The sequence below is a fragment of the Vespula pensylvanica genome, chromosome 1, assembly GCF_014466175.1.
Source record: "Vespula pensylvanica isolate Volc-1 chromosome 1, ASM1446617v1, whole genome shotgun sequence".
NCBI classification, from domain to species: domain Eukaryota; kingdom Metazoa; phylum Arthropoda; class Insecta; order Hymenoptera; family Vespidae; genus Vespula; species Vespula pensylvanica.
Window position 1 is genome coordinate 1,366,469 of NC_057685.1, and position 22,500 is coordinate 1,388,968.

General features: G+C 28.2%; 7 protein-coding genes and 1 long non-coding RNA gene across 8 annotated transcripts in view; 1 reads left to right on the forward strand and 7 right to left on the reverse strand.

Annotated features, from left to right (window-relative positions):
* LOC122630513 (elongation of very long chain fatty acids protein 1-like) overlaps positions 1-1,221 on the reverse strand; it is a 3,551-nt gene extending 2,330 nt beyond the window's left edge. Inside the window, exon 1 of the mRNA XM_043815084.1 lies at positions 961-1,221. Within this exon, the coding sequence (XP_043671019.1) occupies positions 961-1,191 (231 nt within the window). The 5' untranslated portion in view covers positions 1,192-1,221. The remainder of the gene's footprint in view (positions 1-960) is intronic.
* Positions 1,222-1,506: 285 nt separating this feature from the next.
* On the reverse strand, positions 1,507-3,978 carry LOC122632389 (elongation of very long chain fatty acids protein F-like). The gene is made up of 4 exons (XM_043819108.1): positions 3,918-3,978; positions 2,791-2,954; positions 2,342-2,597; positions 1,507-1,526 (listed from the first exon to the last, which is right to left on the reverse strand). The coding sequence occupies exons 1-4, from the start codon at positions 3,976-3,978 to the stop codon at positions 1,507-1,509; spliced, it is 501 nt and encodes a 166-aa protein (XP_043675043.1).
* LOC122630507 (elongation of very long chain fatty acids protein AAEL008004-like) lies at positions 3,783-5,403 on the reverse strand. Its single transcript, XM_043815062.1, has 4 exons — positions 5,249-5,403; positions 4,826-5,094; positions 4,405-4,707; positions 3,783-4,322 (listed from the first exon to the last, which is right to left on the reverse strand). The coding sequence occupies exons 1-4, from the start codon at positions 5,292-5,294 to the stop codon at positions 4,155-4,157; spliced, it is 786 nt and encodes a 261-aa protein (XP_043670997.1). The 5' UTR covers positions 5,295-5,403; the 3' UTR covers positions 3,783-4,154.
* Positions 5,404-5,976: 573 nt separating this feature from the next.
* LOC122632395 (elongation of very long chain fatty acids protein 4-like) lies at positions 5,977-9,404 on the reverse strand. Its single transcript, XM_043819123.1, has 7 exons — positions 9,185-9,404; positions 8,778-9,046; positions 8,369-8,671; positions 8,106-8,270; positions 6,751-7,044; positions 6,307-6,609; positions 5,977-6,211 (listed from the first exon to the last, which is right to left on the reverse strand). The coding sequence occupies exons 1-7, from the start codon at positions 9,228-9,230 to the stop codon at positions 6,044-6,046; spliced, it is 1,548 nt and encodes a 515-aa protein (XP_043675058.1). The 5' UTR covers positions 9,231-9,404; the 3' UTR covers positions 5,977-6,043.
* Positions 9,405-14,145: 4,741 nt separating this feature from the next.
* Positions 14,146-16,039, reverse strand: LOC122630488 (elongation of very long chain fatty acids protein AAEL008004-like). The gene is made up of 4 exons (XM_043815025.1): positions 15,699-16,039; positions 15,181-15,455; positions 14,760-15,062; positions 14,146-14,641 (listed from the first exon to the last, which is right to left on the reverse strand). Exons 1-4 carry the CDS (start codon positions 15,739-15,741, stop codon positions 14,474-14,476), a joined length of 789 nt encoding a protein of 262 aa, XP_043670960.1. The 5' UTR covers positions 15,742-16,039; the 3' UTR covers positions 14,146-14,473.
* Positions 16,040-17,976: 1,937 nt separating this feature from the next.
* LOC122630576 lies at positions 17,977-18,569 on the forward strand. Its single transcript, XR_006327521.1, has 3 exons — positions 17,977-18,118; positions 18,221-18,299; positions 18,441-18,569. It is a non-coding gene; the product is annotated as an uncharacterized LOC122630576 (long non-coding RNA).
* On the reverse strand, positions 18,109-19,854 carry LOC122630491 (elongation of very long chain fatty acids protein 1-like). Its single transcript, XM_043815039.1, has 4 exons — positions 19,371-19,854; positions 18,898-19,169; positions 18,448-18,750; positions 18,109-18,345 (listed from the first exon to the last, which is right to left on the reverse strand). Exons 1-4 carry the CDS (start codon positions 19,414-19,416, stop codon positions 18,178-18,180), a joined length of 789 nt encoding a protein of 262 aa, XP_043670974.1. The 5' UTR covers positions 19,417-19,854; the 3' UTR covers positions 18,109-18,177.
* Positions 19,855-20,016: 162 nt separating this feature from the next.
* On the reverse strand, positions 20,017-21,654 carry LOC122630500 (elongation of very long chain fatty acids protein 7-like). The gene is made up of 4 exons (XM_043815049.1): positions 21,469-21,654; positions 21,125-21,393; positions 20,649-20,951; positions 20,017-20,520 (listed from the first exon to the last, which is right to left on the reverse strand). The coding sequence occupies exons 1-4, from the start codon at positions 21,512-21,514 to the stop codon at positions 20,353-20,355; spliced, it is 786 nt and encodes a 261-aa protein (XP_043670984.1). The 5' UTR covers positions 21,515-21,654; the 3' UTR covers positions 20,017-20,352.
* Positions 21,655-22,500: the final 846 nt, after the last annotated feature.

Sequence of the window (22,500 nt, forward strand, 5' to 3'; positions counted from 1 at the left end):
AGAGAGAGAGAGAGAGAGGGAGAGAGGGAGAGAGAGAGAGAGAGAGAGAGAGAGCAAAAATCAAATAATACACGAGAAAATTCGTTTGTTTAAAGACATCATTTTTCATACTTTCCAATATTAAGTTAAATTAATAAGTGTGTGAAATGAAAGCTTTTATTCTAAATTAGTCAACAAGCCGTCATAATTATGCATAATACAAGTGATAAACAATAGAAAGTAAAATTTTACGTATAAAGATTTTCCATATTTACATTAACTCTGCTTCGTTTCTTTAATCATATAGGTTTCTTTATAGAAATTAACGAATAAAATGAGATTAGTCGAGAGATTAATAATCATTACAATACCAGGAGTATAATCTATATCACAGTTTGGTGATAACGATTGCGAGACGTGACAAATCAATATTACGAATTGTACCTGTTTAAATGAAAAAAATTCGACAATATTATCAACAGGCTCGTTATCTTATTTAACTTTCATTTTAACGAGAATTTCTGATGCTAATCATAATTCATCATTTGAGTAACGGTAAGTAAGAATTTATAACGATGAATAATCTTCTGGACACTTGAACCACATGTACTAAGAAAATAATAGGTGTACATTATTACGTGAACACTGCAATTCACTAATGGTATAAAAGTAATTATTCCAAAAGTTCAACTAATTATTACAGTCGAAATATGGTGGTACAAATGTAGAATTGAAATTTGGCTATCCTTCCTTCGGAGTACAAATATTCCTGTTCTTATTAGATCAATAAATTTTGTTAAGTAGGCCCACCAGCTAAATTAAAGTAAGTCAATACAAGTAGTATACTAAGTAGTCAACAGCTACGCAAAAAAACCTTTATTATCCATCATTATATTATTATTGTTCATTATTACATTATTATACTAAATTTTTTATATGGAGTAGAATAAATGAATACTTAAAATAAATAGCACGTGATACCTCCATATTAGCAGGATCTGTACTATAAACGATAGGTTCGCAAAATATCGATAACTTGGTAAACCAACCGCCCTTTATGAATTTATGCACAATAAAACTGTTCGCTACGATTTGAAAAATATCGTAACATCTTATAAATGTTTTCAACGAAAATGGTTGCTTATTTTTCATAAATCGCGGTCCACAAACGAGAACGAAATAGAGATATGAAAAGAGAAGAGAAATGACCATCGATGGATTATATAATATCCAATCTTTGACTCGTGGATCTGAAAATAAATTATTTTTGACAATTATTCATTTTAATCCCTAATCCCCTACGGTTAAATTTTTATTGGATTTTTTTTTTTTTTTTAAATTAAAAGAATGCTTCATTAAGGTCATTAATCGATGAAATGAATCAAGAATGATAAATGCGTTGATTTTTTAAACATTCCACTTTTCTTTATGTAAACGTAGTTTTAGTTATCTCCGACTGTAAAGATAAAATAAAACAGTTTATTGAGTACTTCCATTTTAGACTGTGGAAATAGCGGACTGCTCAATTCAATTCTCAGTTACGAGTTCTGTAACAAGGAATACACTATCTGTTCGACAGATCAAAAGGTACTGAACAAAAGTATTGTACTAACCTCTTTTGCAACGAATGAACATGATTATACTCTAATATAGCTTATGTAAACTCAATTGCAGTCATAATTTTTATTCCGTATGCATATATAAATGTCTATGATGGTTTACATTGTAGACAATACTAAGAATAATGAAATAATGCCTCGAAAAGAGTATAAATGTACTTGAGTCTTGTCAGTAAATGAATATTCCTATTAGTTATTACGTAGAATTAAGTCTGTAGAAGTCTATATTAATAAGATAATCAAGATTTTAGCTTTTCAGCTGTATATTATAATGTAATCATTATATGCAAGAGAAAGACAGACAGAGAGAGAGAGGGGGGGGGGAGGAGGAGAGGGAGAGAGAGAGAGAGAGAGAGAGATATGTCTTTAGCCACATAGGTTTCTTTTTTAGAAATTTTTTTGTAGAAATTATAGTATAAAAAGAAATTAATCAATAGATTAATAATCATTGTAAAACCATGAATTTTAGTTACATAACAGTTCGGTGATAACGATTGCAAACAGTGACAAATCAATATTATGAATTTTACCTGTTTAGATTAAAAAATCAACAATATTATCTATAAGTTCAGTATCCTATTTGAATTTCATTTTAATTTAATTTAAATAAATAAATAAATAAATTAATAAATTAATTAAATTTAAATAATTTAAATAAGAATTTCTGATACTCACATTCAGTAAGACTTATTTGAGTATAAGAATAAATAAGAATTTATATAGATGAATAACCTTTTTCACACTTGCACCATATTTACTAAGAAAATAATAACTGTACATTATTACGTGAACATTACAATTCACTAATGATAGAAAAGTAATCATATCAATGGTGTAGTGTTTTTCATAAATCCAATTAATTATTATTACACACGTTGAAACATGATGGTACAGGTGTAGAAATAGAATTTGACGATCATTCTTTCGGAGTACAAATATTCCTGTTTCTATTAAGTCAATAAATTTTAAGAAGTACGTCGAATAACTGCTGTAAAACAACTAAACAAAAAAACACTTGTTACCCATCATTATATTACTATTGCACATCATTTTATTTTCTATATATTAAAATAAATATATGTTTGAAATAAATCGCTTGAAATAAATCTCAAGTGTTACCTCCATACTAACAGGATTTGTACTTATCCTTGCAGTTTCGTAATATATCGAAATCGTTGTGAATAAACCGCACAATAAAACTGTTCAACACGATTTGAAATACATCGTAATATCTTGCAAACGTCTTTAACGAATACAGCGACCTATATCTCATAAATCGCGGAGCACAAACAAAAACGAAATAAAGATATGAAAAAAGAATAGAACCGACTATCGATGGTTTAAATAATACGTTATCTTTGAGTCGTGAATTTGAAAATAAATTGATTTTGACAATTATCCATATTAATCTTTAATTCCCTTTGGTTAGATTTTTATTGGATATATTTTAAAGTTAAAAGAACGCTTCATTAATGTTACTAATCGATAAAATGAATCAAAATTGATAAATCCGTTGATTTTTGAAAAATTTCATTTTTCTTGAGGTCAACATAGCGATATCGTTTATCTCCGACTGACATAACGTAATTAAATTTTACGATTTATTCAATAGATATACTTTGGAATGAATAAAAATGACAGACATAAAACAATAGTCACTTTTTCTTTCAATTTCCTCTAGTTAAAAAGATTTTTAATAAGAAATGCATTACCTGTTGAAGAGATTTGAATAAACTGAAAAATGTAACGAATTAAACGCTTTTACAAGGAATGGAAACGATCTCGACCTAACAACACGTCGATCGACTTCATTACGAAAGTCATGTTTATTTAACACGTATAACTAAAATTGAAAACAACGAACAACAAACAATACGTATGATGAAGTAGAAATTTTTAGAAGTCGGATTATTCAAATCATTCCACTGAATATTCCAACTCATTATTAAGTATAATTAAATCGGTAAAGGTCTATTTCGATAAAATAGTCAAGGTTTCAGCGTTTCAACTATAAAGTGTAATATAATCATTACATGTAACAGAAAAAGAGAGAGAGAGAGAGAGAGAGAGAGAGAGAGAGAGAGAGAGAGAGAGAGAGAGAGAGAGAGAGAGAGAGAGGAAGAGAATGAGAGAGTAAAGATCGAATAATACGAGTGATAATTTCAGGAGATAAGAAGTTAAAAATAACATACACAAAATTTTTATTGCTCATATTTTACTTCCACACAAAAGTGTATATAAAAAGAAATTATGCGAAAATATAAAACCATAGATCTTACGACCATTTGATTTCATTCAAATTTAATATTGACTACGTACCAAGTAATTCTGTCCGTATTCGAAAATATCCTGATACACTTCTATCGCACTGTACAGACATTTTCAATAAATAGTATATTATTCCATTTAAGAACTTGCTTTTTCATATCTCTCAATATTAGACTGAAGTAATAAATCATCTTACGCGTTTATTAATTTTTATATTAGTTAAAAGTAATTAAATTAAAAGTAATAAATAGTAAAAAGTGAAGCTTATGTAGATTTGGCATTTTTACATTAACTCTGCTTCGCTTGTTTAACCACATAGGTTTTCTTGTAGAAATCATAGAATAAAACGAAATTAATCAAGAGATTAATAATCATTATAATACTAGGAATATAATCTATATTACAGTTTGGTGAGAACGATTGCAAGGCGTAGCAAATCAATATTACGAATTGTACCTGTTTAAATAAAAAATTCGACAATATTATGCTCGGTTAAGTTTTATTTTGATGAGAATTTCTGATACTAATCATAACTCACCATTTGAGTAATGGTAAGTAAAAATTTATAACGATGAATAATCTTCTGGAAACTTGGACCACATGTACTAAGAAAATAATAAGTGTACATTATTACGTGAATACTGCAATTCACTAATGGTAAAAAAGTAGCCATTCCAGCGGCGTAGTGTTTTCCAAAAATCCAACTAATTAATACAGTCGAAATATGGTGGTACAAATGCAGAAATGAAATTTGGCTATCCTTCTTTCGGAGTACAAATATTCCTGTTTCTATTAGATCAATAAATTTTGTTAAGCAGGCCCACCAGCAGGCATTCAACAGCTACGCAAAAAAAAAGTTATCCATCATTATATTATTATTGTTCATTATTACATGATTATACTAAATTTTTTATATGGATTAGAATAATTGAATACTTAAAATAAATATCACGTGATACCTCCATATTAGCAGGATCTGTATTATAAACGATAGGTTCGCAAAATATCGACAACTTGGTAAACCAACCGCCCTTTATGAGTTTATACACAATAAAACTGTTCACTACGATTTGAAAAATATCGTAACATCTTATAAATGTTTTCAACGAAAACGGTTGCTTATTTTTCATAAATCGCGGACCACAAACGAAAACGAAATAGAGATATGAAAAGAGAAGAGAGATGACCACCGATGGATTAAATAATATCGAATCTTTGATTCGTGGATCTGAAAATTAATTAAAGAAAAAAGTTAAACGAATGCTTCGTTAATGTCCATTAATCGATAGAATGAATCAAGAATGATACGTTGATTTTTCGAAGATTCCTCGATTTTTGAAACGTCACATTTTTCTTTACGTAAAAATAGTGATATTGTTTACCTCCGATTGAAAATATAAAATTAAAGGATTTACTCAATAGTTCCATTTTAGACTGAGCAAAAAATTCACCACTCTATTCAATCTTAGTACGTAGTTCAAAACAAATATAATAAGGAATCACTTGTCTGTCGGAGTAGTTAAAAGGAAGTGAACACTGTAACGAATGCTTTTGCAACGAATAAAAATAAAAAATAATCTATTGAACCTCGCCCACCTCCTATGTTATTTATGTATTGAAATGAATTCATTCATTATTCATCGGAATATAATTTGTAATTTTCTATTATGAAATCAACTCCTGTTACGAATCCAATTTTTTAGTCAAATGTTTTTAATCATCGTAAAAAAAAATGGTTGAGAGAGTGGGAGAGAGAGTGTGTGTGTGTGTGTGTGTGTGTGTGTGAGATAGAGATAAAGAGAGGGAAAAGGGCATAAATCGAATAATACAAGAAAATATGTAACGGCAAGAGGTAAAGAATTACATCGCGATTACTTTAATTTTCTATACAAGCATATTTAAGATTTTTAAATTCGTTAAAAGGAAAACGTCTAAAATAATAAAAATGTACATTCTCTCATTTAGTTTCATTCAGCTGGCATTGACATTTGTTTACATACCTTCTCTCTAGATTCGAACATTTCTTGACGCATCAACATAGGTTTTTTTTTTTTACACAGATTTTTAATAAATTATACAATTATTTTATTGAAATAAATTATTCCTCAAAAATTCTGCATTAATACGATCTTTATTTTCTCCATTTACAAATACTATTTTACGGCTGATCTATACTCCTATTTATTCTTCATTTTCGATTTCTGATACGCCTTCTTGTAAAAGTTATAGAAGAAGAAGAGATTTATAACGATATCAAGAAGTATAACAAACGATGGTAATTTTGGCATGTTGCAAAACGGCAGAAGAGCTTGGATGACATGTAACATCAATATCACTAATTGTATCTAACAAAAGAATCAAATTGTTAGGATATGCATTTAAAGGAGAAAATAATGAAGTATCGATATTTGCTATATTTTCTATAAAGCTCGTAACTAACCATTTGAATAATAGTAAGAATGTGTTTATACGGTAGGATCAACTTTTGCATTTTTGGACCCAACGATGATAGAAAATAATACACATACATAATGACGTGTACGCTGCAATTTACTACCGGTTCGAAAGAAATCATTCCTCCCACGTAATACCTCATAGTCAGCCAGGAGATCAAGGCCGTTGTTGTATGATGATACACGTGGAAAAACGATATTTGACGATGTTTCTTTCGTAGCACGAATATTCCCGTTTCGATGAAATCAAAAAGTTTTAATACCATCGTCCACCAAAACGCATTGATTATCTAAGTATAAAAATTTACTTAACTGATTGATGATCGTTCTTAAATAAATCTTCCGTATCTCTTTGGATCATATATATTTAATACGTCACTTTGCAAACAATTCAAAAGATCTTTTAGAAGAATAAGATTATATTATAATACCTTCATAGAACCGGCATCCGTAGAATACGTAATGGGTACACAATAAATAAATACATCTTTATACCATCCACCATCTATATACATATATATTATAATACTATTAGCCAGAATTTGAAAGATGTTATAAAACTGAATAAATCTTTTCAAGGAATAAGCCGGTCTGTCATTCATATAAATGGGTCCAAAATATATAACTAGGAAATAAACTGCAATGATAGTTGGTACTGCGAAGGAAGTACCAACAAGTGGCAATAATTTCACCCGCGAGTCTGAAAAATAAATCGTTAAATTTGTTCTCTCTTCTGTTATCTCTTCTTTTCAATCGATTCACGCAACATTCCTCGATATATTTATTTTTTACTATAATTTTACTATAATTTTTTATAGACTTACCAACGTTTTCCACAAACTCGTTGTACATGTTACCTAACAAACTCATTTTTCTAACGATACTACACGATCACCATTGGAGAATATCAACACTTTACGATGATTTACACGGAATACAATTTTGAGTTATCGTTATCTATACGGATTATTTTAATTGATTTGATCTTTACAAGTCTCTTCGACGACTGCCAGCATTAGACTACAATAATAAACATATCTGTCGCAATAACTTTTATAGGTTGAATATGTTAATTTTAATAATTTACTGCATTATAACTATTCATAAGAAAATAAAAAATATATTTGCATTCGAACGGAGAAAAGAATCATTAGCACTCTTGTACAATCTCGGTAATTTTAAGATAATGAGAGATCAAAAAAAAAAGGATGTATACGAAACAAATGCATTCTCGACGAATGAAAATTCCGGAGTCCGTTATGTTGACTGTGTACTTTGTTCGCAAAGTAAATCATGAACGAGAGAGAAAGAGAAAGAGAGAGAGAGGGAGAGAGGGAGAGAGAGAGAGAGAGAGAGAGAGAGAGAATATGTGGAAGTAAGAGATTAAAAAAACATAAACAAACAGTTCTTATCGGTGATATTTTACATCCCTATAAAACCGTACATAAAAAGACATTATGCAAAATTATAAAATCACAGATTTTACGGGCATTTAATTTTATTCAAATTTAATATTGACTATTTATCAGGTAATTCTTTTCGTATTCGCAAATATACTTATAGACTTCTATCGCATTGCATACAAATTTTCAATAAATAGTATAATTATTCCATTTAAGGATTTCATTTTTCATATATCCCAGTATCGGACTGAAGTAATAAACCATCTTACGCATTTATTAATTTTTACATTAGTTAATTATCCAAACATTAAATTTACATATAATAAAAGTAATAAGTAGTAAAAAGCGAATCTTACGTACGTAGATATTGCATTTTTACATTAACTCTGCTTCGCTTGTTTAACCACATAGGTTTTCTTGTAGAAATCATAGAATAAAATGAAATTAATCAAGAGATTAATAATCATTATAACACCAGGAGTATTATCCATATCACAGTTCGGTGATAACGATTGCGAGGCGTGACAAATCAATATTACGAATTGTACCTGTTTAAATGAAAAAAATTCGACAATATTATCAACAGGCTCGTTATCTTATTTAACTTTCATTTTAATGAGAATTTCTGATGCTAATCATAACTCACCATTTGAGTAACGGTAAGTAAGAATTTATAACGATGAATAATCTTCTGGACACTTGGACCACATGTACTAAGAAAATAATAGCTGTACATTATTACGTGAACGCAACAATTCACTAATGGTATAAAAGTACCCATTTTAATGGCGTAGTGTTTTGCAACAATCCCACCAATTAATATAGTCGAAATATGATGATACAAATGTAGAAATGAAATTTGGTTATTTTTCTTTCGGAGTACAAATATTCCTGTTTCTATTAAGTCGATAAATTTTAAGACGTATGCCCAACAGCCGCCATAAAACAACTACACACAAAAATACTTGTTATCCAACATTATATTGTTATTGCACATTATATTTTCTATGCAATTAATAAAACATATAGATGCTTGAATAAATCTCAAGTGTTACCTCCATATTAACAGGATCTGTACCTATAATTGCAGGTTCGCAATATATCGAAATCGTGGTAAACCAACCACCCTTTATGAATTTATACACAATAAGAATGTTCAACACGATTTGTAATACATCGTAATATCTTATAAACGTCTTTAACGAATACGGCTGCCTATTTCTCATAAATCGCGGACCACATACAAGGACGAAATAAAGATATGAAAAAAGAATAGAACCGATTACCGATGGTTTAAATAATATATTATCTTTGACTCGTGGATCTGAAAATTAGTTAAAGAAAAAAGTTAAACGAATGCTTCATTAATTTCATTAATTAATAAAATGAATCGAGAATGATAAATGCGTCGATTTTTGGAACCTCGCACTTTTCTTTACGTAAAAATAGTGATATTGTTTACCTCCGATTGAAAATATAAAATTAAAGGATTTACTCAATAGTTCCATTTTAGACTGAGCAAAAAATTCACCACTCTATTCAATCTTAGTACGTAGTTCAAGACAACTGTAATAAGAAGTCACTTATCTGTCGGAATAATTAAAAGGAAGTGAACACTGTAACGAAGCAAACGCTTTTGAAAGGAATGAAATTAAAAACTATTTTATAAAACCTTGCTCCACTGCAAACTATTTTCATTTAATATGCATGAATAAAATTTTGTAAGACAATGCTATGAATTATAAACGTGGAGACATTCTATGTATTTGTATGTCATTTATAATCAGTTTAAATCATTTATTATTAATCAGATTTATAATTACTAATCAGAATATACCTTTTAGATGTTTATTATATAATTAACTTCTAATATGAAACTAATATTTTAGTCAAATACTTGTTATCATTGTAAGAAAAAACGATATATATATATATATATATATATATATATATATATATATATATATATATATATATATAGGGAGAATGAAAAGTTCATTTCTAATGTATTTATTTAATTCCTTCATCATTATATTGTACCATTATATTTCAACAAGTAAACTCGTTTTAATATTCTTATTCGCGATTCATCGAATATTCTATTCGTTAAATTTGAAATGTTATGAAACATTTGTAGAATCATATATATTTGATGTGATTAAATCCAGCAAACTGGAGTTTAGATTACACAGATATTTTTTTCTTTTTTGGATACAGTATAATTGCGGATATTACAGCTCTGAGAGTTAGACGACCCGATCTCAAATTTTGTAAATATGAAACAGATTATCAATTTTTTAATAATATTCATTAAAAAATATTTTTTATATTTTTACTTTTTGTCTGTTCTCCTTTCTTTTTTTTTTCAATTAAAAATTAAATAAATTATTTGTGATATTTTAAATTAAATACTATTAAAAACGATCTGGATAATTTTTGTTAAATCATAATTTGTTATGAATTTATTAAAAAATAATGACTTTTCATGAATAGAATGGTTTAATATCATTGTAATTTTATTGAAAAAACACGATGAATCATCACTTTTTGATTCTCAGGATTTTTTTTTTAAGAAAAATTCATCGTAAAATTATACATTATTTACAGTATTTACGACGTAAACCCGATCGTTCACGAAGATTATACAATAGATTTTTATTTCTTATATTAATTATTTTTAATGATCTAAGTATATTATGCACTTATGTATATTATGAATTTCTCAAATGAAAAACAAGAACCAGAACAACAGCTGTGCGTCTTACATAATTATTTAAAAAAAATAAAAAAATCAGAACCAGTCTCACCTGTTTCTTCGTAAGAAATTAATAAAAAAAACTCCCACAATAAAAAGATCAAACGCAATGGCGAATAAAATTAATTCAATCTTAAATACGTGATTAAGCATAGTTCAATAAATTAAAAAAACGTAGAAAACGTTTCAGACGACAAAAAAGTAAGAAGACCGTGTTAAAAGTTTGGAACAAACTCGAACGTAAACATTTCCCTTACGGAAGATACATCTCCGGATGAAAATTTTTCAGATTTTGTAGTTCAAGAGTCTGAAGAAAGTTTTGAAGAAGAAGAAGAAGAAGAAGAAGAAGAAGAAGAAGAAGAAGAAGAAGATAATGGCGAATGCGTCGGATTTAAGAGAACAGTACGGTTGTACGTCGAAACAAGACGATTGGATTTGATGTGTTAGACGTGATAAGTGATTTCACGAAGAACATTCAACATTTTTGAATTTATTTGATCTCTCTAGAGAAGTTTTATGCGAGCAAAGGAAATAAATTCTTTTCTTCCTGTTATGTTCAACATCTTTTTCTTTTTTTTTCTCTGTTTGTATCACGACATTTTGAATCATGGTTCATCTCATCGGTACAGTTTGGTTGACATCGATATTTTGTGTGGGAAACATTTTTCTTTCCTTTTTTTTTCTTTTTCTTTTTTTTTTTTTTTTTTTTTTTACAAAAATGTAAGATTATTTTTTAATTCTATGAATGATTGTACTAAATATATCTACTTCGATAGATAATCTTTTTTTTTTTTTTTCGTCGAATATCGATGATGCTGAACTGAAGCTTGAAAAAAAAAAAGAAGAGAGAGAGAGAGAGAGAAAACAAATGGGCCATCAATTTCCAAATTAGTCAAATATAAAAAATGTTCGTAACTCTGTTAATAAGGTTTTATATTATTTTTTGCTCACATTTAATACATCATTCAGGTTTTATTCAGCCAGTATTAATTATTCAATTTATTCGCCGACACTTCTTATTATAAATCCTTGATCTTTAATGACGTAGAGATCAAGGCAAAAAAGTAGATTAGTTATTCATAGATTAACTGATGTCTTTCTGATTTGAATATAAAATGCATCAGCTTTCTTATTACAAAATAATTGTATATAAAACAAGATTAATCGATGTCGACTTTGTCATAATTTTTTTTTTAATAAAAAAGAAAAATATTTAATAAATATCCATATAACTGTGTTACGTACGTTTATTTATCAAAATGTCCCATCTACTTTATTCATTATTTTTCACATTTTATTTTATTTCTTTCTATGTACGCGATATCGATAGTTGCACCTTGTATTTAGTCCGTGATTTTCGAAGTACTTTATTATGGAAGATCGAAAACAAGTAACGTACATTTTCTCTTTTTGGATGAACTTATGTACTTCCGAATATATATCCAATCGCGATCGAAGAGAGGATGTGAAAAATTAAAAAAAAAAAAAAAAAGAAAAAAAAAGAAAGAAAAAAAATTGAAACAATAGAAAATGAATTGCTTTTAAAAGAAAAGGAACTTTAACGAATAAACAATAGTACACACATGATTTCCATTCTAAGGTGAAAATTTTCTCATGTTAAGGACAATGCGATAAACCAATGTTCTTCATGTATGATGTATGATAACGTTTAAAAATGATACCTGATATCTCCGACTCACCTCGACACAACGTGTAATATACGTACAGAAAAATTCTTATTTCCGTTTGAATTTGAAATAAAATACTTCAAAGGGAATATTCTAAATAAAGAAAATCAAAAATGCATAACGTAATTTTCAAATCAACAATTGCGATTATAAAGAAGAGATCTTGTAAAGAAATCGAGATTTAATATATACTTATCGAGATTTAAATAAATAAGATTATAAAATATCAACGTATAAAAAACGTCTAGTTTATTAAATTCTGGTTTGAATCGTTGCATATACACGCGTTTATTTCGATATTTGAGTCACGTGTCATATATAAATCTATCCTAAAGCACGACAATTAAATCGTAATTGCATCGTAATCGATTTGTTTCGTTCGGAAAAAAATGAAAAAAGAAAAATAAATAAGAAAACAGAAAGAAAATTAAAAATAAATTCCAAATTAAGACAGAGAAATATATATATATAAATAAATAAATAAATAAATAAATGAATGAATGAATGAATGAATGAATGAATGAATGAATGAATGAACGAATGAATGAACGAATAGAAAGAAAAAAATCATTTTTAGTTATCATTTTTACGAAGCGAATTGATGGAATAAATTTTCGTCAATTCTTATCCTGTAATAATATCGGCTTGTGTAAAGCAGAGAAAAAATTGTAATCATCATTTTGAATATGATCGTTCAATATCTCAAAAAAAAAAAAAAAAACCTATTTCTAAACATTGTTTTATTATCTGCATTTGTATACGTATAATTAAACGCAATAAACACATTATTCGCCTGAATTAATTGTAACATCGAATTGTAACATCCCAAGTAAACGTAACGTAAAGTGTAGTATTATATCGAAATAATCTTTTTCTTGATTATATCATTTTGAGTTATCAATATTTCGTTAGTTCTCGTTTAAAAAAAAAAAAAAAATCGTTAAACATATTTGAGATGTACAATTTAGAATCGTCGTCTTTCTTTTCCTTACTTCATACTATTTACATGAATTCAACTAGTACTCATTTCCAGATCCTTTATTTCATTTTCAAAATATGTCGAATACTCGTGTCTGATTAAGAATGGAGAGAGAGAGAGAGAGAAAGAGAGAGAGAGAGAGAGAGAGAGAGAGAGAGAGAGAGAGAGAGAGAAGAAAAAATATTAGACGGCTCTGTATAGAAAATCGTTCAAGATTCAGTCTCGTATGAATGGAAATGTTTATTCAATTTCGTGCAAACATTTGATCGCATACGTACACAATTCCGATTTAATCTCAAGATATATTCATTCGTATATAGGCATAATTTTGATTTATAATCACGATATTATTTGATATATTACCAGTATAACCATTGTCACTATGAGACGAAAGAATTTCAACAACATATTTCATAAGTAGTTAAACATCGGACGATAAATATATATATGTATAAATTACGAAATATAGCTAATGATGTTTTAAGATAGGATCTCCACTCGTTAACTTTCGTATCGATAAATCTTCGAGAAAATCCAAAACGAAATATCTACTTATAATAATACGTTCTCTTAAATTTATTCAATCTTTACCGGTATCGTAATATCAATAAAAATCGTAATAAAATCGATTCCTTCGAATCGTTAAAACAATCAAAACGATAATCATATTCCATCCACATCTTAGTTAAATTCTTTATGTGTGTGTGAGTGTGTGTATATATATAGTGTGTGTGTCAATATATAGTAGATATATATTTGTGTGTGTGTGTGTGTGTGTGTGTGTCCACTTAATATGCAAAAATTATTTATATTAGATGAATGTTCTCTGTTCTTTTAAAGTTGTAATTAATTAAGTATCCAATTATTCGTATTTCATGAAAACTATAATAAATTAATATTCGTATTCGAAATAAGTAATAAATAAGAAATATATTTCAATATAATTAATAATTAATATACTTATTAATTTCGTATTCGAAAATAAATATATCTGTATATAATTCAATTTATATAATTATATTGTTATTCTATGTATAATTTATAACACATTCGACAGACGAAAACTCGTTTATGAGTTAATACAATTTATGGAAGAGATAAGTAACTAAGTAATCGTTATTTGTAATATTTTGTTCTTCGCTTTTGTTCCACTTACAATATTAAATTTCTCTCTCTCTCTCTCTCTCTCTAGTTTATTCTATCAATAAATATTTTATATCTTCCCTCACTACGGATCGAGTTCACGATAGAAAATAATATTTTATATCAACATATGGATTATTCCATATAAAAATAATAAATTATAGATATTAACATTTCATATTTAAATTAATTCTTTTTCGTATTTTTAATTAAATAATTTTGCTTATAAAAATTATAAAACAAGACCAAATTAATCGATATATTGACAGACATCACGTAAATAGCATTTTGAGCGACATCACAGTTTGCTGAGGACATCTTCCAGATGAAAAACAATATTATTAGGAATTGTACCTGTTCAAATGAAGAAAAAAAAAAAAAAAAGAATCGAGAATAATTTTAATAACCGTTACGTATGTATATCCGATTGAAATTTCATTATAATATGAGAATTTCTAAATCGTATACTCACCATTTGAATGATGGTAAGTAGAAATTTATATCGATTGATGATCTTGTGCATATCTGGGCCTAGTGTACTAAGAAAATAGTAAATGTACATTATTACGTGAACCATACAATTCACTAAAGGTATAAAAGAAATTCTTTCATCGATGTAATATCTTCCATAAAACCAACAGATCATCATCGTTGAGATATGATGATACAAATGCAAGAAAGAAATCTGCCTAGTTTTCTTTCGTAACACAAATATTCCTGTTTCAATTAGATCGATCACTTTTATTAATAGCACCCAATAACAACCTTCTACCAGCTATAGAAAAAAAATAATTATTAATGTTAATTCTATTACGATGGCATATTGAATGTTTTTTTTCTTTTATTCTATAGTTCGAATCAAATGAATTATTGAAAGAAATTTAAAGTTTTACCTCCATACTAGCAAAATCTGTCTTGTAAGAAGGAGGATCGCAATTCATTGATAATCCTCTAAAGTTTACACCACCGATTAATAATTTATATACGATCAAACTGTTCGCTATTATTTGAAACAAATTGTAGTATCTCATGAACGTTTTTAACGAGTACGGCATTTTATTCTTCATGTACCATGGACCGTACACAAGAACAAAAAAAAGATAAAAAAGTAGAATAGAAATAATTGGATACGGCGAATTAAATAGTATTCGATTTTTTATTCGTGGATCTAAAAATTAAGTCGTCTTCGTAAAATAGTTCTTTCCTTATCCTCTTTTCTTTTCTTTTTTTTTTTTTTATTTTCTTTTTAACATCTCGAAATCTTTCACCGAAATTTTTCGATCGTATATCAACGAGATAAAAAAGAAATATTTCTTTGTACACGACCGAACGACGAAATTATTTCAAGATGATAAATCAAAATGATCTTCGATCTTTCCCCCATAATAAATGTATTATTAATATTACTTACCACATTCTACGATATAATCAAAAAATTTATTTAATAGATCCATTTTAGATTTTCAAAATAAAAAAAGAAAAAAGTCACTCCTTCGTTTAGATCTTGACCGTGTGTGTAGTCGAAGAGAACAGTCAAAAGGAAACTATTGCCTGTCAGACAGATTATAAAGAACTGAACGAAGAGAACGAATCGAGCACGTTAAAAGCAGAAAATAACTGTCTCGCTTGAAAGACTTCTCTCTACTGAAATAGTCTTCGTTAAACCCACTAGAGACATAATTACTTTTTTTTTTTTTTATAATGTTTTAAAATATAACTTGTTAATATTTTTGCATACCAGATATCAAAAACTGTTAAGAATTTTTTGCGTTAAGAGTTTTTGCGTTTTAAGCACACACTTTACGAATACAGATATTTCCATTCACAATTTTTATTATACTCTTTACTTCCTTATTTCCATGCTAATTATAAAACTGTAACGTATATTTCAATTATAAATTTTATCGTGACTCCGGTGGGGATAGAAAAAAGGAGAGAGGGAGAATAAGACAGGTGGGGAGGAGAGACAGACAAAGAAAGAAAGAGAGAGAGAGAGAGAGAGAGAGAGAGATTGCATATTTGACTTTAAATAAGTCTTTACATATGTACGTAATTCGTAAAAAGAAAACACGTCACTTCTTAAACATTCGAGAAATATTCAAGAATAAGATAATAATATTTTCATAGTTCGTACGATAATTGCGTAGAATACTCAACGGACGTGTAACAAATAAATATATCTTCGTACTATCCTTCATCTAAAAAAATATATATACATATGTATGTATACTATAATACCATTTGTTAGAATTTAAAAAAATATTATGATATTGAAGAATTTTTTTCTCTCTTTTCTTTTTCTTTTTCTTTTTTTTTTTTTTTTCTTTTACTTTTTTTTTGAAGGAACGGAGAAGACCAATCGATGGTCATGACCGCAGAAGCGAGTTTAAAAAATAAATCGTAAATCTACCGATCGATTCACGAAAAATTTTCAAAGATACACCTTCATTTTATTCTAATAGATCGATTAATAAAATTCTAACATTAATGTCTAAAAAATTCGTCTTATAAATAATACCAAATGATAACTAAAGAGAATACGAATAGTTTACGATCCATTATCTTGATCAATTTAATCATTAAGATGAAATGAATCTTTTATAGTTGTCCATACTGGACTCTAAGAACAAACGTTTAAGATTCTAGAACTTTGTGCGTCAAACAAAGGATCAAATTAGTTTTACTTAAATAATGTATAATTTCGATATTTGAAAACATCATAACAGGAAGTGTAAAATGGATGTAAAAAAAAAAGATCATATTACCGATGAAAAAATATGCTGTTTCTATCTCTTTTTTTTTTTTTTGCTTACGATATGAGCGAAAAAGAGAGAGAATAATATAATAACAGTAACTACAAAATCATTCGTTACTTCCTATGAATAACATTGAATGCTAAAGATACTATCGAATATAATAAACGAATGGAATTGAAAAAATACTATTCTCTCTCTCTCTCTCTCTCTCTCTCTCTCTCTCTCTCTCTCTCTATCTATCTATCTATCTATCTATCTCTTTCCCACTTTGTTCGTTGTACATGAAACGGATTGGTAGACCAGGTCAAGCGAATTAACCAATCACCTACAACCAGTGAATAATAGAATACATTCGACTTTAAGATATTTATAATTAATTCGTTTATTTTATTAACGCGCATAATAATCACTAAAGCGAACTGTTAGACGTGTACTTCGAAATCGAATTAACAATCATTAAGATATCGTTTCTTTTTCGTGCCAATAGAAAAAATCGATCAAAAATTATGAGTTCACGAACATTTTATTAGCTTGGAGTGATATTTTTCGTCCTCTTTTATTTTAACAGCGCACGGAATTGTTATTAAAAATTGGCACAACAATTGTTATTTATTTCGTATGTATTCGGCTATATTCTCTGTGAAACCGATAATTAGTAAATAAATTTATTTTTCGCGGTTCGTGAAAACGGTAATAAACTAAATACGTCTGTATCCGAGAATCAATAAAATCGGAAATTCGATTGAAACGTACTGTGTTCTATGGCAACGCGTTGTTTATCGATCACTGTTGGGCTATTATTGAATTAATAAGCAACTTCTTGAAAAGGTAAACAATTTGAAATTTGTATTTTTAATAACTTGTTCTCCCGTTTTGTTCGATTTTCTAGACTATTTATCGATTACGTCTTTCTCTAGTTTATCCTATCGATCAATGTCTTCTGTATCCGTCGCTCAATATTCAATTCACGTTGCTTAGATTAAATACACGTTGAAAGATTTACGACCTGATCGAAAACTGTATCCTCTAAATTGTGCGACACTTATTAACGAGACTTAACGCTTATTTCTATGAAGTATATAAGTAATAAATAACGAAAAGTTACATTTTATATTTAAACATTTAACATTTACATTAACTTTGTTTAGTTTTCTTAATTAAATAATTTTTCTCGTAGAAATTATAAAACAGTGCGAAATTAATGAAAAGATTAATAATCATCATCAGAGGAGGTATTTTATCCATATCACAGCTCGGTAAGAACGTTTGCGAGGCGTGACAAATCAATATTACGAATTGTACCTGTTTAAATTGAAAAATCGATAAAATTATTCAAACGTTCAGGCATCCGATGATCGTAAGTTTCGTTTTAACGAAGAATTTGTTAATTTGTCTAGCACTCACCATTTGAGTGATGGTAAGTAAGAATTTATATCGATGAATAACTTTTCGAACATTTGGACCAAACGTACTGAGGAAATAATAGGTGTACATTATTACGTGAACGGTACAATTCACTAATGGTATAAATGTACCCATTCCATCGGCGTAATATTTTCCAAACATCCAACCAAGTAACACCGTTGAGACATGGTGATACAAATGTAGAAATGAAATCTGTCGATTTTTCTTTCGGAGAACAAAAATTCCTGTTTCTATTAAATCAACAAGTTTTGTTAACAACGCCCACCAGCTGCCTTCTAACAACTGCATACAAAAAATAAAAAAATGTTTATTGTCCACCATTACATTGACTATGAAATACATAATCTTCTTTTTTTTTTCCTCTATAAATTTTCTATAAATTCAGTTAGATAGACGCTTTAAATAAATTAAATAAATATCAAGTGATACCTCCATACGAGCGGGATCTGTACCGTAGATAATTGGTTCGCAATATATCGAAATTCTGGTAAACCAACCTCCCTTTAGTAATTTATAAACAATGAAATTGTTCATTACGATTTGAAATATATTGTAATATCTTATAAACGTTTTCAAAGAATATGGCTTTCTATCCTTCATAAATCGAGGACCACAAGCGAGAACGAAATAAAGATACGAAGAGATTATAAGAACAATTGGATATGGCGAATTAAATAATATCCAGTCTTTTATACGTGGGTCTGAAAATTAAATTGCTTTTGTCAATGTCTAATATCTAATCTATTTCATTTTGAAATTTCACACGTTATGTCGTATAAGAATAAAACAGAATTCTTATTTGGTATCATTGATCGGGAAAATTATTCAAAGATGTCTAATGTCATCGAATATTTTATAAAATTCACTCGTTACGTAAACATGATGATATTTGTGACACTTACCATCAAAACTTACAATGTAATGAAACATTTTATTTAATAAGTACATTTTAAACCGGAATATGCAGTCGTTAGAAAAGGAATTAATCACTTCTCAATTCAATTCTCACAGTACAATTAAATAATTGAAAATAATTGTAAAGAGATTAAAAGCTAATTGACAAATGAACGAATCATAATTCTTTACGATATAACAAGACACTCTTTCACTAATAGACATTTTTCAACTGATTCACTCGCCGTAAGAGTCGAAATATTTATTAAACCCTAATGGATGTAATTATTATAATACTTGCAACAACTTTAATAATAATAATGAACTCTAGCTTTCTGCTCGGTCTAAAGTCTCATGATTATTTTATATATGTCAATACTCCCCATTAATTATTATTTATAATATACTTTGCTAATAACCTATTCTCATAAATATACGCAAGGTTTTAATTATAAATTTTAATGTAATTATTGTAAGAAAGAGAGAGAAAGAAAGAGAGAGGGACACAGAGAGAGGAAGAGAGAGGACGAGAGAGAGAAAGAGAGAGAGAGAGAGAGAGAGAGAGAGAGAGAGAGAGAGAGAGAGAGAAAGAGAGCATAAATCTGATAATAGAAAAGAATGTGTAACGGAAAAAAGTGGTTGATAAAAGGTTACTAAATAATTTCCAATACAAGTAATTTATTCCTTTATACAATCGTATTTAAATGACTCAAATCAGTTAAAAGTCAACATTACGTAAGGATTTAAAAACAATGTAGATCTTTGTATCATTCAATATCAACGAGTTAAGTTCAATTTCTTGAAATCAAAATTTAGACAAAAAGATTCGAACGTTTTTTTTTTCTTTTCTTTCTTTTTTTCTTTGTTTTTTTTTTTTATATATATATATACGAATTATATCACATTTCAATAAAAGATTCTTATCGAACGATATAATTCTTTTATTTAAATAGATGATATAAATACGATTGTATTTATCCCTCCTTTTATTTATTTACTCTTCACTTTTGGATTCTTATAATTTTTCTGATAAAAGTTATAAAACAATAGAAAGTTGATAATTATATCAAGAAACGTAACAAAAACTGGTAATTTCGGCACGTTACAACTCGGTAGAAATGCTTGAATGAGATGTAACAGCAGTACCACAAATTGTACCTACAATAAGAATTAAATCAGCAATATGAATCAGTATGTATTGATGCTTGAAAAAAATAAAAATAAAAACCAAACGAAAAAGAATCGATTTGTACAGTGGAAGAAAATCATTAATCCACGAAACTTACCATTTGAGTAATAGTAAGAATAGGCTTATAGGGGAGGATCAACTTTTGCATTTTCGGACCCAACGATGATAGAAAATAATATGTATACATAACAACATGTATGCTACAATTTACTAACGGCAAGAAACAAGCCATTCCTCCCGCGAAATATCTTACACCAAGCCAGATTAGCAACACCGTTGATATATGGTGATACACGTGCAAAAACGTTATTTGATTATTTTTCTTTCGCAGCACGAATATTTCCGTTTCGATCAGATCGATAATTTTTAAAATCAACGTCCACCACATCCCAGATGCTATCTAAGCGTTTAACAATTTATTTACAAGATCGATAATTTATGTTATGAATAAATCCTTAGAAATTGCGAAAGATGTTTTAATACGTTACTTTGAAAAAAGAAAAAAAGAAAAAAGAAAAAGAAAAAGAAAAAGTAATTCCAAAGATCTCGTGAAATAAAATTATATTATAATACCTTCATAGATGCGGGATCCGTTGAATACGTAAAAGGTACACAATAAATAAATATATCTCTATACCATCCTCCATCTATGTATATATATATTATAATACTATTAGCTATAATTTGAAATATATTATAGCAGTATATAAATGTTTTCAAGGAATACGCCTTTTTATTTTTCATATATTTCATACCACCTAATAGTAATATGATGTAAATTCCAAGGATCATTGGTACCATACTCAACGAATTAACCAGTAACCATGACGTCAAACGCTTATCTGAAATTAAATCGTTCATTTCTTTTCTTTTCAAGATCAAGATTCACAATATACTTGCATAACAGATCGACTTACCTACGTTTTCTACGAAGTTTTTATATGTAATATGTAAAAAATTCATTTTTATAAATATAATTTGACACGATCACCAAAAATAATAAAACTCTTATTAATCTGTTCGGACTTTATTATGTAATATATGTATTAAGACAATCTATTATTTCGATCGATTTGTTTCTTCAACCAAACTATGTCTCCATAACTGCCGGTATTAAACTACACTAACAAATATATACGATGTATGAAGTCGTACAGTTTGAAAATGTAAATTCTACACTGAATTCATTCATCAGAATTATTCATAAGAATGTTGAACGAGAATTCTATTTGTATATAATTTCGGTAATTTTCAAATGACGCGATTGAAAACGCACCAGTAAATATCGTTCGAAAGAGTATACTTAACTGTACGTTTACATTCAATCTGTTTTGCAAATCTTATATTGAAAAATCATCTTCCTTACGACCTTGAACACTTTATTTTTCGATCGTAACATGTTAAAGAGTGTTCAATGCTCAATTCATATAGAGAAGAAGAGGGAGAAGACAAAAAAAAAAAACAAAAAGAAACGAAAAAGATTGAAAGAAAAGAAAATAAGATACAAAATATTATCGATTAATAATCGAGAGAAGATGCGACGTCATGATGCGACCACAATCAACGACCTTCTATAATAGCCTTGATCATCTCTTTTTTTCTTTTTCTTTCTTTAAAATATCGTTCGTTACCGTGTACATCTACAAAGAAGTTAGCTTTACATTTTTGTTGTACTTGATTATCTCGAAAAAATATTCTAAGAGCAAAAAAAAGAGAGAAAAAAAAAAAGACAAAAAAGTGACTGAAAAGAAATAAATAAGAAGAATATGTGAAATTCGGTTTGCTATGAAACTCTTCAATATTAATGAATACTTGTTTTTAAGAGGTCTTCGTGCGACCTTTCAAACGATAATACAGGATGTGAAATAACAATTTTGTAGACTATACTATGTTATATAACGATAATATGACGTAAATGTTCTTCAAATTCATGGAGTAAGGAAAAGATA

Excerpts from the sequence above, each read along its gene's own strand:
- LOC122632389 (XM_043819108.1), bottom strand. The coding sequence starts at position 3,978 with ATGTCTGTACAGTGCGATAGAAGTGTATCAGGATATTTTCGAATACGG. Across the intron at positions 2,955-3,917 it reads AATACGGACAGAATTACTTG|ATAACGTATTATTTAAACCA; the intron begins GTACGTAGTCAA and ends CACGACTCAAAG. Across the intron at positions 1,527-2,341 it reads TCTTAGTAAATATGGTGCAA|AACTCGTAACTGAGAATTGA; the intron begins GTGTGAAAAAGG and ends TCCTTGTTACAG.
- LOC122630507 (XM_043815062.1), bottom strand. The coding sequence starts at position 5,294 with ATGGAACTATTGAGTAAATCCTTTAATTTTATATTTTCAATCGGAG. Across the intron at positions 5,095-5,248 it reads TTTTATATTTTCAATCGGAG|ATCCACGAATCAAAGATTCG; the intron begins GTAAACAATATC and ends ATTAATTTTCAG. Across the intron at positions 4,708-4,825 it reads CAGATCCTGCTAATATGGAG|CTGTTGAATGCCTGCTGGTG; the intron begins GTATCACGTGAT and ends TTTTTTGCGTAG.
- LOC122630491 (XM_043815039.1), bottom strand. The coding sequence starts at position 19,416 with ATGTACTTATTAAATAAAATGTTTCATTACATTGTAAGTTTTGATG. Across the intron at positions 19,170-19,370 it reads TTACATTGTAAGTTTTGATG|ACCCACGTATAAAAGACTGG; the intron begins GTAAGTGTCACA and ends TTTAATTTTCAG. Across the intron at positions 18,346-18,447 it reads TACTTACCATCACTCAAATG|GTACAATTCGTAATATTGAT; the intron begins GTGAGTGCTAGA and ends CAATTTAAACAG.
- LOC122632395 (XM_043819123.1), bottom strand. The coding sequence starts at position 9,230 with ATGGAACTATTGAGTAAATCCTTTAATTTTATATTTTCAATCGGAG. Across the intron at positions 9,047-9,184 it reads TTTTATATTTTCAATCGGAG|ATCCACGAGTCAAAGATAAT; the intron begins GTAAACAATATC and ends ACTAATTTTCAG. Across the intron at positions 6,610-6,750 it reads CGGATGCCGGTTCTATGAAG|ATAATCAATGCGTTTTGGTG; the intron begins GTATTATAATAT and ends TTTTATACTTAG.
- LOC122630488 (XM_043815025.1), bottom strand. The coding sequence starts at position 15,741 with ATGGATCTATTAAATAAATTTTTTGATTATATCGTAGAATGTG. Across the intron at positions 15,456-15,698 it reads TGATTATATCGTAGAATGTG|ATCCACGAATAAAAAATCGA; the intron begins GTAAGTAATATT and ends CTTAATTTTTAG. Across the intron at positions 15,063-15,180 it reads CAGATTTTGCTAGTATGGAG|CTGGTAGAAGGTTGTTATTG; the intron begins GTAAAACTTTAA and ends TTTTTTCTATAG.
- LOC122630500 (XM_043815049.1), bottom strand. The coding sequence starts at position 21,514 with ATGAATTTTTTACATATTACATATAAAAACTTCGTAGAAAACGTAG. Across the intron at positions 21,394-21,468 it reads AAACTTCGTAGAAAACGTAG|ATAAGCGTTTGACGTCATGG; the intron begins GTAAGTCGATCT and ends ATTTAATTTCAG. Across the intron at positions 20,521-20,648 it reads TTCTTACTATTACTCAAATG|GTACAATTTGTGGTACTGCT; the intron begins GTAAGTTTCGTG and ends TTCTTATTGTAG.